General features: G+C 38.4%; 1 protein-coding gene across 1 annotated transcript; it reads right to left on the reverse strand.

Annotated features, from left to right (window-relative positions):
- Positions 1–1,889: 1,889 nt before the first annotated feature.
- Positions 1,890–14,552, reverse strand: LOC146517792 (butyrophilin-like protein 10). The gene is made up of 5 exons (XM_085160443.1): positions 14,370–14,552; positions 9,197–9,520; positions 6,517–6,795; positions 4,226–4,323; positions 1,890–4,075 (listed from the first exon to the last, which is right to left on the reverse strand). The coding sequence occupies exons 1-4, from the start codon at positions 14,443–14,445 to the stop codon at positions 4,244–4,246; spliced, it is 759 nt and encodes a 252-aa protein (XP_085016569.1). The 5' UTR covers positions 14,446–14,552; the 3' UTR covers positions 1,890–4,075; positions 4,226–4,243.
- Positions 14,553–14,966: the final 414 nt, after the last annotated feature.

The raw sequence follows: 14,966 nt of genomic DNA on the forward strand, positions 1-14,966 counted from the left end.
CTGATTTATCGTTTGTATGTGCCATATAATCAGAGTGCTTCTCGGATATCGTATAAGGCTGCATGAGCGGGTGAGTGTGTTCAAAAAAGTGCTGTATCCATGAAGTCCATTTACCACTAAGATTTGATGCCGTTCTTCAGCGTCTGTTTCATGTTTATGATCCTCAAACCTGAAGTTATGTCAAGTTTATTCTTCCAGAATAAACTTGACATAACTTGACATGGAAGATTATTATTGTTATTTTATGAATGATAATACAACAAAATTGCTCTCTTATTGCACAATACTAATTAATACATTTTAAGAAGGAATTGATAATAAAAAGGATGTAATGAAAAACTACAGAAAGCACAGTGGTGAGATTAAAATTAGTCAGTACAATAGAAACAGGTCCAACGTGATTTTGGCGTTTAGGCATTACAATAACTGTTTCTGATGTACAGGGAATATACCTTTAATGACTGATTCACACTGATCAGGTATAACAGTTTGTCCACTGACAGCTGACGTGAACAGCACTGATTATCTCTTCTTTGTCCTCAAAGTTGATGTTAGAAGCAGGAAACAGTTTAAGGATTTGAGTGATCGTCATCCTGTGTGTTCCGATGCAACAGACAAACTACTGCCATAAGGTTTCATGCTGGTTCTGATAGACAGTGCATCGCAGTATGTTGTGTATGGGGTAGACAGTCAGGGTGCCCATGCTGACCCCTGCTCACCACTGAAAGCACCAGCAATGGCCATGTGTGCAATGGAGGAAGGTGGCCTGGTCTGATCAATCACGTGTTCTTTAACATCATGTGGACGACGGGGTTTGGTTCATTGCTTACCTGGGAAACACCTGGCACCAGGATGCACTATGGGAAAAAGGTGACTTGGAGGAGGCAGTGTGTGGTGCTTTGGGCAATGTCCTGCTGGGAAACTTTAAGTCCTGCCATCAATGTGGATGTTACTTTTCTATGTAACATCTGTGTGATTTGGTGGACAAACAAGTCTGATCCATGGAGGCCAAACCTCACAGCTTACAGGACTTAAAGGATCAGTTGATATCGTAATATTGTGATCGCAGCTTTTTTATTTGTATGAGTCCTGGTGGGTTAATGCTCCAGAGCAATTCTTATAATGTATTTTTTTAAAGGCAAAAGTGTTTATAGTTGCTTCAAATGGCAAATCTTAAAGCTAGAACTAAAATAAAAACTGAATGGATGTGGTGGCGTTTTGCTGCCATGGTGTGGATCAAAATTGTTCTCACTGATGGTCAAACTCCTGTAAAGATGAATAAAGTTATTCTTTACACATAGATGTTTAGGAAATATCTAAAAAAATATTTAGAGCAGAATGTTTCTGTTTTGAATGGAGCGAAGTTTTAGAGGATTTGGACAGATGTTCAGCTCAGCAGGGCTCACTCGTCGCTCTGATGAGGATGAAAATGATGTGAATCATATGTTATGGTCTTCACAGTCACCAGATCATAACCCAGCTGATTTTATTGACATTTCCTTTAATTAATTTCATTATTTGACCCTAACAGTAAGCTACCTTAGAAGAGCATTCAAACATGATAGTACATGTACTTAGTTACTTTCCACCACTACAGCTTCCAAATTGCAGCTACAGCCAAACTGTAGGAAAAGACTGAGAGACAAACAAGCTGAATATCTCAGGTCTCATCTTAAATTTGAATTATTAATCACAACTGTTGCATATGATCTATATATAATCTTCCCAGCAGCCCTGATAACGAAGAGGATAGTGATGATGCAGCATTAATGAGGTCTGATCCTGCATCTCTGCAGGATGGAGACAACACCCTCAGACGCTGCGCAGCTCTTTGATTCAGCTGCAATAAAAATCCAGGAGGATGTAATCACATGACCTCAGCTGATGCTTCAGTATTGATTGGCGCAGTGTTGGGCGTAACATGCTCCAAAGGAATGTGTAACTTTAATCACGTTACATTTTTCAGTAATCCAATTTCAGTTATAAATATAGTAGCTTGTTATTTCTATTACAAAGGTTCTTCAGTTATCTGCACACTGGGTGGGTACAATGGGGGGGAAAAGTCAAGTTTTTCTTCCTGGTTGTTCACACTGCAATCAGAGTAATTTAGTTCATGTGCAGAAGGTGGTGGTGTGATCTACAGCTTTTCAGGAGTCAAGATATGGACATCAATTTTAGTTTTATAGCACAAAAGGACATTCTAATGTGAAGCTAGCCAAGAACCCAGAGTGATGTTAAAGCTTAGTGAGTGCTGACCCGAGCCCAGGAGCCAGACCCTGAACTTCAACTGATGAGCAGTCAGGCTGTGTCCTCATTAGGCTAGGGACTTGTGTTAGTTAAATAGTAATTATGTGACAATACAGGTGCAAACGTAATGTAACAAATTAATTTCTCTGGCAAGTAATTAACTAAGGTAAAGCGCAGCACCTCATAGCGAAGAATCATATGTTAAGGTCTTCACAGTCATCCATTGCTGTGGAAGTCATCAGAGGAGGAAGCATCGCTTTAACACCGTTGGATCACTAATGAACAGTTACCGACTGCTGACAGAGAAACACTCATCCCAACACACCCTGTCAGTTGATAACGTCTATCTTCCTTTACAAAGGTTTGAAGACACAAGCACATAAAAAAGTCACAAGAGTTTATTTTCATGTTTTTTGTACACTTGCAGAAATCTTTAAGCACTTTGTGAAATAAGTTTATAATACACAATCATCAGTTACAGCAGAAACACACTTACAGTACAATTGCAGTATCATCCATCCGCAGCATATGAGCAAGTTCAATAAGGAAGTTCTGTAATCACTCAGTGTTCAGCTGCTAGTCTGACCACTACCACTTTCTGTCAATACTGACATCATTATTCTAGTCCAATCATTTTCTTGCACACTATCTTTAAGCCAATGAGCTTGCATGATTTAAATCTGTGTGCTCTGTATTCTCCCTTCTAGACTCTCAATTATGTAACCCACCTACGCCCCATCTCCACATCACCCAGTCACTCTGAGTCACTGGGATAACTGGGATTCCACTCTGCCATAACATCATCATAGTCTAATTATCAATAAAACTGATTAATTTCTCAATAAATCATATTAAGTTCTCCCAAAGGATCTCTCCTTAATGAAATACTTTTAGAAAAAAAAGAATACAGGCTCATTTAAGATAATAGCAAAGCGATATGCATACTAAAGGAGGCACATTATACAGAGGTTCACCTACATTTAGAGCAGTTTCAGGGCTAAGTTCACCTTTGTTTTATCAGTTTAAGTCGGCTGATTCAGTGTGAGCTGCTGAATGTATTTCAGTCACTGAGCAATTTTATTTAATATGTTCACAATTCACCTTCAGATAATCATTCACACATAATCAAATGAATTGCTATGCAAAATGCAGTGTAACTCAATGCAAGGCTGAATTTCAACCTTTTCTTTCAAAATTCAAAAAAAATTCAAAACAGTGATTTAATGCTCTTTGAAATTTGTTTGAAATGAATTTGCAAACTGATGATGATTCAGTTAATCAATGACGACACAATGCTCTCCCTACATAGGCTGCATTTGTAAGTTAAAAGTATCAGTATTAGTAACACTGACCCTGTAATGACTTAGTATTGGATCAAGATCAAAATTTGCTATATCCCACAACCACTAAGCTAACACAGAGAGGCAGACAATCGTGTTTCACTGTTGTAGCTTATTATATGATCCTGCTTCATCATCACATTACTTTTATAAAATGTCAAATTAAAATAAGACAACTTGCATTAAACAGCTGTGGAACAATTTTTAATTCTTCATAAAATTTGTCCAGGAAATAAAGAGTTCTTTATAACACATGGGTTAAACATTCTGGATAAAAGACATGGACACATACACGCATGCAAACTCACACTGAAGCAGCTGACTTAAATCCCCAAAATAGAACTGGATTGCGATGTGTGACATGGAGCTTTTCTTCCATCCTTTGCTTCAGACAACTTCAGGAAAATTTCAGAAGTGGAGAGATAATTCGATGAACTATAACACTCCTCTGTCAGACCCTCCTGGTGCTTTTGATCCCATTCGATTTGCTGTGGAATTGCAGAGAAAAAAAGCAAAACAAAAAACGAATGAATCTCAATAGAAATTTGTTTTCTTTAAAACAGGGTCAATAAATGAATGTATTATCCTCACATCATGGGTAAGCTGATATTAAAGAAGACGATATTATACAAACTTACCTCGAGCATTGAGTAAAATTACACAACAACTATTCCAATTATTCCAAAAATAACTGAAACAATAGTAGCTCTCATCATCCCAGTCCCAGACCGGTCACCTGAAACACAAAAAAGATGAAGTCACACTCAAGATGTTACAGCAAACATGTACTTAACATAGGTTACAACCTCTGTATCGAAAACATATAAAAGGTGTTATAAAGTATATGGAAACTAATAAGTTAACAGTAAAACATGACTTACTAATGAAACCACATTATCTAAAATCTCAGTTAAATTAAGAGAGTGTAAATACAAGTGTGTGGATGTCTTTGACTGTGCTGCCAACACCTGGTGATTCATATATATGGATGTTCAAATTTATGCTGCCTACGGTCATTTTATTCACTTGTGATCAATCAGATAACTTCAAAATGTTTCAGTCTGTGTAATGAATACATCAATGTTACTGAACTGTATGACTCTTCAGGACAGATCAGAATATTTTTTTATGTTTTAAAGTCCAAGAGTGGATGGAAACTATTGGTGAAACTGCTAAAGAGGCCTAATTTTAAGAGCCACCAGTACCCCCAGCTTCCACTAAATTCATCACTGACTTTGAGTGAAGTTCACTGCATTGCTGAGTGTGTCATGCTCATTTAATGCTCTATTACTTGTTAAGTTTGTAGACCTATTAAGTAGGTGATTTTTTGAAGTATAAAAAACAAAATACTTGCTTAATTTAACTTTAATGTTCTGAAATGTAGGTTTGTTTTTAGTTCTCATCCAAAGTTTTGAAAATCAGGAGACAAATAAGACGTAAAAGTTGCACAAATCGAAACTATTTACATTTACAGCTAAAGTTATTTTTGCTTTTCACCAAAACAGACTGTTGGGCTCATCAAAATGTGAGCTGAACTAAACCTGCTGCAGCCTGTTGGGCAGTGGGTTTACGGTTTTGTGGAGCAGCAGAAGTAAATGAAAAAGATTAGCTAGAGGCAAAAAAGGACATAATATTGCCACACAGAATGTAGCAGAATAATTATTCTATCTCGATTATGTTCTTTAGAAAGAATAATTGAAATTCAATTATGAGTTTTCAGAGATCTACTATACCAAGTGTTATAGTAGATCTATAACACTTAGATATGACAGACAAATCTTTTAGCTGCATATACACTTATACACAATAGAGTTTAGGCTTCACACCTGTTCTGTTACAATACCTATATAAAGTATTTACCCCGATGATCTGGTACCCTTTACTGCTTTAATATAAAAAGTCAATATAGTTTGGCTTAAAACAAACAAACAAACAAACCAACAAACAAACAAACAAACAAACACTTTTCACTGGACATCCTACACAGTTCAGTTAAAATTGTCACTACGATATGGTGGGATAATGGCATTTGTCTAAATCTGCGTAGAGCTGGCTGTCCTCACAAACTGAGTGATCAGGTAAGACGACAAGTGAGGAGAGTCACCAAGACCAATGACCACGCTAAGGGCCTTATAAGCTTCAGTGGCACAGATGGGAGAGACTGTATATACAGAATGTCAAAGAGAGCCCCTGTTGAATCAGGCTCATATTAAATATCCTGGGAAATTTGCCCAAACACACGTGGGTAAAGGTCAACTGGAAGAAGGTTATTTGGCCATCAGACTAGATACTTTGTTTCACAAACACCAAACACTGCTCATCACCACTAACACACCATCTCCACTGTGGTGGTAGCAGCATCATGCTTTTGGGATGCTTCTCAGTAGCTCTGGGATGCTTGAAAATGTAGAGGGAAATATGGATGCAGAAATATAACACTAAATCCTGGAGGATAATGTCACTTACAAGAGAACTGCAACTTGGGAAAAGATTTATTTTCCAGCTGGACGATCCCAAGCATATGGCAAAAGCTAGACAGACAAGGTTCTAGATTAGCCAAATCAAAACCTAGATCTCAATCCAATCAACAATTTGTGATTGGACTTGAAAAGAACTGTTTATGCCCGATCCTTAAATAACTTGACTAAGCTTGAGATTGTTTTGCAAGAAAGATTGCAGATGGTCCAGCTGGATGGAGACATATCCATACAGACTCAGTGCTGTGGTTTGAGCATAAAGTGCATCTACTGAATACTAACCTAAAGGCGGTTAATATTTATGAAATCACTTCTTTTACCTTACATATTTATATTTTTTAACTGAACTCAGTGGTTTGTCCAGTGAGTTGGAAATCTTTTTGTAGCCATCTCTTGACTTATACTTTTCAGTGAGCTGTTCTAGCAGGAATACCAAAGAACCAGAGACTCACCACTCAAACGGATATAGATTTGCTTTTGTGCCTGATGGTAGATTTCCTTCTGCGTGGCGACACAGCGATAGCGGTCGGTTTTTTTCACAGTAGTTTTGAGGGTGATGGAGAAACGATCTCCTATTTTAGAGACCTGTGGCTTTTCAGAAAGAATGGTTTGATTGTTACTGTCCCACCACTCCACTGAAGGTTCAGGGGAAGCATTCTTAACATCACACTCAAGCAACGCCCAGTGATCTTCTTCTTCAAGGTTTGTAACAGAAGGCAGTGAAGCTGCACCTGTGAACACATAAAAGATAGATTATGTAAGAACAATGGTAGTTAGTCCCTTATTTTTTCCTGTTCAGCTACTCTGACAGAGCTTTTGCGACTGTGGCCCCAAGAATCTCTCCTCTTCCTCTGAGCTTGAGATCTGTGGACTCAGTAAGTCTCTTAAAAACAACTAAAAGCTCACCTTTTGGTTTATTTTGTTTTAAATGCCTTGGCATTTCTTTGTGAAACAATTTGTGATCTTTATCTTGAAAGGTGATATATAAATAAAATTGTACTTACTTACTTACTCTGAGTGCAGATGTAGGTGGTTTGTTTGAGAACAAAAGTAGAGTACTGCCATAACTTATAGCTTATAAGGTAGTTTTCTGCTGGACTGAACAGCTATGTTTAACGAACACATGTCTGACAACACATTGCCTCGATCAATAACAGATTTGTGGTTACTGAACAAATAATGAATTAATTAATGTATCAAAAAAACCCTCTATAAATATTTATATATACAAATACAACTAAAACTGGTTTAATATTTCTCTGAACTGTTCATAAAAAATAATCAGTAAAAAAAAGGTTCTAACCAAAACAGTAAAGTAAAGCTGGTTTAAGTTCATATACACACACAGAATGTGACCAACAGTGACGTCATTTCAAACGTGACTCACCTGGTACGTTTCGGACCTTTAACCTTTTGAAACGCAGAGGTTGTATGCGACCCAAGTTTACATGTAAAAATTAATAAATTATTTTACTATATACTTTCATGATGACCGGAAACACCGATAAATACATTTTATATGTCATTTCAAAGCTCAGACGTTCGTTTTTCAGCAGATTCATGAATCTCAACAAAGGATTTACGACATAAAAACAGTAAATACTAAATTTACGGCAGTAAATAGTCATTAACCTTACTGCTAGCCTGTCGCATCACTGATAAAAGACGTTTATTGGGATAAAAACAGGCTTTCAAAGACAAACATGAGCTTCATTTAAAGAAAAAAAAAACGCAAATTAACTGCAGTTCGTTTTAGTTTAACCGGGAGTAAAAATAACAAGAAAAAACGTGAATTTATTCTCTCGTAAAGTTTTATCGGAGCTACGCAAACTTCTAAAACTGCGACATTAAAATAAATTTTAAAGTATTGATAAATTATTCTACCAACCAAGTTCGGTATTTCTGAAATCTGTAAACGTCCACGAGCAGAGTTAACCAATCCGTATATTTCTCCGACATAAGGCGGCACGTTTGGAAGACCGTTAATCCAATCAATCAAACGTAGAAGTGCGTCTTCACACTAGCTATATGGGTGTTTGATTGAGAGCTGCTGTCATCCAATAGAAAGTTAACGTAGTGAAACCACGCTCCTTTTGAAGCCGGTAAAATCCCTTGTCTGACCATATATGGAAGTCAATGTATTTTGCCTCGCTGTTAAAATGGAACGAAAACAAATCATAGCAAATTATTTAATCTGTCGAAAAAGACGCGATTAAATTATAATAAATATATAAATATGCATTTTTGTTATTTGAGACATCGTTTTGTAGTTGAGTTCAGCATTTAGGAACATTTGATTTGTAAAAACCAGAATGAATTCTTATAATTTCTTAACTTTGGAGAGATTTTTGTGGAGTTTGCAGCCACTGTTTAGAGATGCTCTGCTTTGCTCTTTGAAATAAAGTCTGCAATATCTTAGAGTCGCTTCTGTGTATCAGCATGAAAGTTGGCACAGTTATTGGAGATGAAATGAATATGATATCCTGTAAATTTCAGCCTCCTAGCCCTCATAATGACTGATTAACTATTTTTAACATATGAAGTAAAAGCTTTAAAACATCAAGGCTTCAGTCATTTCCTGTATAATCCTCAAACTAATGAGCTGTGTTAGAGCTAAAGGTAAAACTAACAGACTACATTAAATATCACAGATTTTATTTCACAGTGATCAAACAGGCAGGTATCAGGTATTTATGGTTTGGAAATTATTAAAACGTTTATGCTGGTAGTTACAGACATGCAGAAGTGCACATGACTGTGAGAGGCTCTAACAAGTTAATATGCCCTCTGAAAGGAAACAAACACAAATGTTAGAGGTGACTGTGTTATCAGTAACTTGGCAGTCAGTTTGAACAGTCGTGCGTCTGATATATAAGGAAGAATTCACATTTATTCATTAAGTTATAGTTTATTTTATTTATTCCAATTTATTTTGTTTATTGAACCCTATGGACAACTCAGATCTTTGATAAGTAGACAGGTGCAGGGCCAACATTGACATGGGAAAGTCTCAGCTTTGTTCACCAAATATTGCAAATAGCACTGCAGGTGTACTATGGGGTGAGACCCTGCCAGATGTGCATGCTGACTGTTTCATCTGTAAATAATCAGCTGATTTTTAACAGCACTCACCAACAACAAGCTCAATGCGGAAGATTTTGGTTGGCTTCATTTCTGGAAAACTACAGGTGTAGTTTCCTTGGTCCTCCAGCTTAGTTTTACTCATTCTTATGGAGGCGTTGCCGTGCTTCAGCTCTTCTGGAAAATGTGAGACTCGACCTTTGAACTCCTCATATTGACCTTTACTATATGTGCCGTCATCAAACATGAACACCTCCTTTAGAGGAACTGTTCCTTCCTTTTTCCAGACAAACAGTTCTTTCTCAATGTTCTGATTGGTGCTGAGGGAGCAGGGTAAAATGACATCATCATCTTCTAACACAATCACAGGTGGTCCTGAAAGACAAAACATGAATTAAACAATGTGTTCAGATACAAAGTGATGAGGATATAGTGAGAGTCATTTATATGTCAGAGACAGCCAATCAGAAGAAAGTTCACGCTTGATTTTTACTAATCATGAACTTAAAAAAAAGGTCTAAGTTTAATTAAAAAAAAGAAAAGCCACAAGAATATAATCAGCAAACTTTTTCACTATAAAAATCATATATTTTAGCTCAGTTCCCCTTCATAAAAACAAACTGATTAAACTGCCCTGGACAAAAATGATGGTACCTCTAGAAAAGAGTAAAAATAAGATGACTATAGGGAGCTTAAACCAAGGTGTGTCCTGTAATTATTGTCAGATATCTTCTTGCTTGTAATCAGTCTGCCTATTTAAAAGGTAAAAGTGAGCTAAGGACAGAGCTGTCTCAGGTGATGAGACAGACAATTAAAGACAAACATGTTAAAGGTAAAAGCTATAAGACTGTCTCCAAGCAGCTTGATGCTTCTGTGAATACAGAACAATATACTGTATCATTCATGTTTTTAGGGACACACTGGACATGAACGCAAGAGGAAAACTGATGACAAATTTCATCAATAAGTTCCAAGCGATAAGAGATTATAGGTGCACTAAAGTGTCAAATCACACCATCTGTGGTTTGAGCTAAAGTGGACTTAATGGAAGACGACCGAGGAGGACACCAGTGTTAAAATCAAATCACAAAAAGCATGAATGGAATTTGCCATTTAGTCACTTTCTACGATGTCACATCAGCTCAGATGCAAAAATGAAGCTTATAAAGAAAATAACACAGCGCCTGCTCTGAAACATGGAGGAGCCTCGGTTATGTTCTTGGGCTTGCTTTGGTGCATTTGGCACAGCAGGTCTTGAAATCTCAAGACTATCAAGGCATCCTGGAGTGAAATGTAGTCTCCAAAAGGCATCCTTCAAACCTGAGACAGCTGAAGCAGTTTTCTCCTGAGGAGCGTCGATGGGTGCAGACGTCTCACTAACAGTTACAAAACTCGCTTCATTACAATGATCGCCTCCGAAGATTGTGTAGTAAAGTAATTAAGGGCACCATTTTTGACTGAGAAACGTGTTATTGTATGAAAAGTAGAGCTTTGTTTATGCCTGCGAGTAAAATAGCGAGTGCAAGCAGTCAAAACCGGCATACAGTACATGCATTTTCAGCAACAAATGTTTGCAGGGATTAAAAATAAAAATATATTTTTTACCATTTTTTTCCAGAACAATTTCATTTTTTAATCATTCTGCTGAACCACAATTCAAAAGCAGTGTCTGGTTTTCATTAGTTAATTTTCAGTAAATGTTTATTGTCAGTTTAAAGTTCTTTCTTTCTTTTTAATTGAAGGGTCCATATTTGTGTATTTGATGATACTGAAAAATGATTCTTTTTGTGTTTCCTGTATTAATCATCCTCTTCAGTCTCACAAATACTGATTCCCAGTATCTCAGCTGTAAGAGTTTTCTATAAGAGTTTGTCAGCTGACACCAGCCCCAACATATTTCATTTCATTTCATTTATTTATTTATTTCACACTTGGTTCAACAGTTTCAGTTTGTGAGCTGCTGCTTGGTTTTCTTTGCTCTGACTTTCTGTCTTTCTGTTTTTGGCCACGATCACAAAGTTCAGTACAGATGTGACCTCTCCATCTTCCTGGTTTGTCCTTGGATCCAAGCATCTGCTTTTAAAACCTAGACTCATGAAAAAACACTTCTTAGCTGACCTGCTGGCATTTACTCTGTTAATGATCATATTAGCAGCTGTTAACATGTGTTGTACAGCATCTGTGTTGTTTTATGCCAGGCGTTCAGGGCAGCTATTTTTTTTAAGCACACAGACACGCTCTAATCATACAGCAATAATCAATAACATCAACAGCTTCAAAAACACAAAGTGCTCAAATATCTAATCTTCATCTTTTGGGCACTCAGCAAAGTCTCTGACAGCACGGCTCAAATCCAAAGTCCTCGTCCTGCTCTCTGCTCTCCTTCCTCTTTTCAGCAGCACGTTTTTACTTTGCTGTTCTTGTTAAACATAATTTAAAATGCTGCTAAATGCTCTATAAGACGCTCACTGAACAAAGTGCTGCATCACTGACACAACACAGAGGGAGAGGTCCATTTAAGTGAACTCTCTCTCTCTCTCTTTCGGGGAATTGACTTCTGCTAATATGACTGCATCTGCTTGATGCTGTATTTTTACACAAACGACTGCATGTGAAGTAGAGGCACACTCCTTGATAGTCACTTTGACTTACTCCTTCCTGCCGTTAGTGCTTGTTCTCCATCACACATTGTGCTTTGTGTGCAGGGGTGACAGAGGTGGAGAGAAATGTGAACAAACAAGAGATTCTTAGAAACAGATGTGCATGTGCACCTCATCCGTTTCCTGAAGATGCTGAAACTTGACTTTCTCGCTCAAAGGTGACTGAAAACAGACAAATATCTAAACTACTGTCATAGCCACAAAGCTGCGTGAAAAGATTTTCTTAATTTCTGATTTGATGCAAAGATCTTCATACTTTTGTGTTTATGGGGCAAACAAACACAGGAGAATTTGGCAAGACAACAAGAAACGTATTAAACTCATAAACATCCAGCAGGTCACCAGTGAGCCACATGTGCTGTTAGGTGTAGACTGGCTTTTAGCTACACGCTAAACAAGCAGAGTTTCAGAAAGTAGAAGATGTTGCCTCTCAGTTCAAGTGTCTCATGAGCATTTTGGTCTTGCAGTTCTTCTGGGATGATATTTCTATTAAAGTGTGGCAAATGCATAAAAAATTCATATAAAGAGATAACAGTGAATATAATCCTGCCTCTAACCAGCTCACTGGTGACCATGTGGCTCATCAGAGGTTAACGAAAGTTTCTGTGACAGCAGGTTTCTTCATTTCCACTTGATGGAATATCACCAATTCAGCCAGCAACAGTGTCAACACTGTGAGGCCAAAAAAGTTTAATCCGGCCCGATGGGTCAATTTTCTTTTCCTTGTCAATATAATTATTCAGGCGACCTTCTCTGTGCACTGGTGCACCTTGCAGAACAGAGTTTAGTGTGGGAGATGTGTTTGATAAAGATGGACGAAGAAAAGAAAAAAACGTGGAGCTGAAAAACTGAGAAACAGAAAAAAAATAGAAACAGATGCAGCCAAATGTGAGACGTTAATAGTCAAGGCTGCTGCACCGTCACCAGCAGTACCACCAACACTTTAACAAACCCTGGTGGTTCCACGTAGCTGCTGTGGTTAGCACTAGCTAACAACATTAACTGCCATCACCCCTGTCTGTAGTTGGGCCAGATTGTTGTGGTAGAAGTGAAGGAGAGAGACACAAAGACCTATTTTACTTACCTAAGTCCTGCTAAGTAATGCATCTTTTAAACAGAAAATAATGTAATTATATGACTAATTGTTCGATTTCCCTGGGTTTTTTTTTTGCATGCACCACTCAGTGTTATCATTGCTTCATGTGCACATATTTAACCTGGGTGACCAATCATGGTGGGTCACCTGGGCCAAAATTGCCAGGGACAATATTTGTCCAAGTGCGGCTCTGAGTGGGATCAATAATGAGCAGCATGGAGATAATGAGCCGACCCTGATAGAAAGGAGGAGTGGATCTGAACTAGATGATGTCCAGCCACCTCCAATCACAGATGCATCTACTGAGCTGAAGATGGAGATTGTGCCCAAACTCAAGGTAGCCACTTAACTGAGAGCACAAGTCCCCAGGCTTACAATATCAGAGGAGATGCTCAGAGATGTGAGCACTGACCTGGGCAAAAGGACGGCACAGAGGCTCTGATCATACTAGAACCAGAACAGGATAGCGTACAGTGAGCTCCACAACCAAGAAGCTGGGAAAGTGTACAAGAACATCTGTGCTGCATTGAACTAGAAGTCCAAACGTCCTGATGGGAGACACCACCAATGATGGTTGAGAACAGCAGGGCTGTGGTTCTGAGGGACAAGCAGCTGCTGAACAACCAACCAGATACTGTGGTGGGTAACAAGGAGCAGAAGACTGCAGGTGTGATAGAAGACAGTGACAGGAAGAAGGAGTGTGAGGGAAAAGAGTACAGGGGCCAAAGAGGTACAACTCAGAAACAGGAAGAGAGACAGAGTGTGTGTGTGTGTGAGAGAGAGAGAGAGAGAGAGAAAGAGTGTGTGTGTGTGTGTGTGTGTGAGAGAGAGAGAGAGAGAGAGAGAGAGAGAGAGTGTGTGTGTGTGTGTGTGTGTGAGAGAGAGAGAGAGAGAGTGTGTGTGTGTGTGTGTGAGAGAGAGAGAGAGAGAGAGAGTGTGTGTGTGTGTGTGTGTGTGAGAGAGAGAGAGAGAGAGAGAGAGAGAGAGAGAGAGAGAGTGTGTGTGTGTGTGTGTGTGTGAGAGAGAGAGAGTGTGTGTGGTTAATTATTCTCTATTCTATGAGTCATTTTATTGTTGTCGACCCACTTTAAGAGAACATAAAACTTTAGCTGCATTAAAAAATCGCATTCAGACACAAACAAACGTCACACCGTGTCAGCAGGATGAAAGCAGAAATGTGTTTACAGGTTAAAACACGTCAGGATGGAATAATGAGGATCTCTGATAACTGATCATAAACACTAAAGAGAATAGTTTCGGTTCATTGTTGAAGATGCTGCACATTAATCTGCCCTCTCATTGTTTTACTCTAAAACGCGGCTGCGTTAACAGCTGATGTCACAGGTGTAGACTCCGCAGTCATCCACCCACTAAAGCAGCAGCCTGAGCAGCGTTAAAGCTCCATCCGCTGCTGTGAAACATGACTGCGCCTGCACACATGATCAGTCTAAATCAATGAGTTTCTTACCGGATTCAGCAGCAAACGTCAGTCCGGACAAAGTCAGGAAACAGAAGCTCAGAAACAGAAGTGGTAGAAGGTCCATGTCTGCAGAAACCCTCTGAGGATCAAACGTTACAGCATCTCTTTTTAAAAAAGAAAAAAGAGCTCGGAGCCACTCCTCCCAGCGCACTGACGCACTCCAAAACACTTTGAGTTTCTATTCTCTTAAAGCAGTAAACCATAACTGCACTTCCGGTGTGATATGTCGGAAGCGACAGTTACACAGAAACGCGGACAGAAGAAAGATTAATGAGCAGTGATGGCCTATTACTGTAAAAAGGTTAGGCTGAGGTAAAGAGAAAGGACGCTCCCACCACGGAATCTGCAGCTTTTAAGGTCAAAGACAGCTGCAGGGTTTTTTTTAACACTAATATGACCTATATGATGAAAACACACACACACACACACACACACACACACACACACACACACACACTGAGGCTGTTCCTACTCCTCCTTGTAATAAATACAGATTAACCAGGTTGTTCATCTAAAACAATAAAAACGAAAACTGTCTACAAATGGAAACATTAATTTATTTTAAGACTTTATTAGACTTTATTT

The sequence above is a fragment of the Neolamprologus multifasciatus genome, chromosome 5, assembly GCF_963576455.1.
Source record: "Neolamprologus multifasciatus chromosome 5, fNeoMul1.2, whole genome shotgun sequence".
NCBI classification, from domain to species: domain Eukaryota; kingdom Metazoa; phylum Chordata; class Actinopteri; order Cichliformes; family Cichlidae; genus Neolamprologus; species Neolamprologus multifasciatus.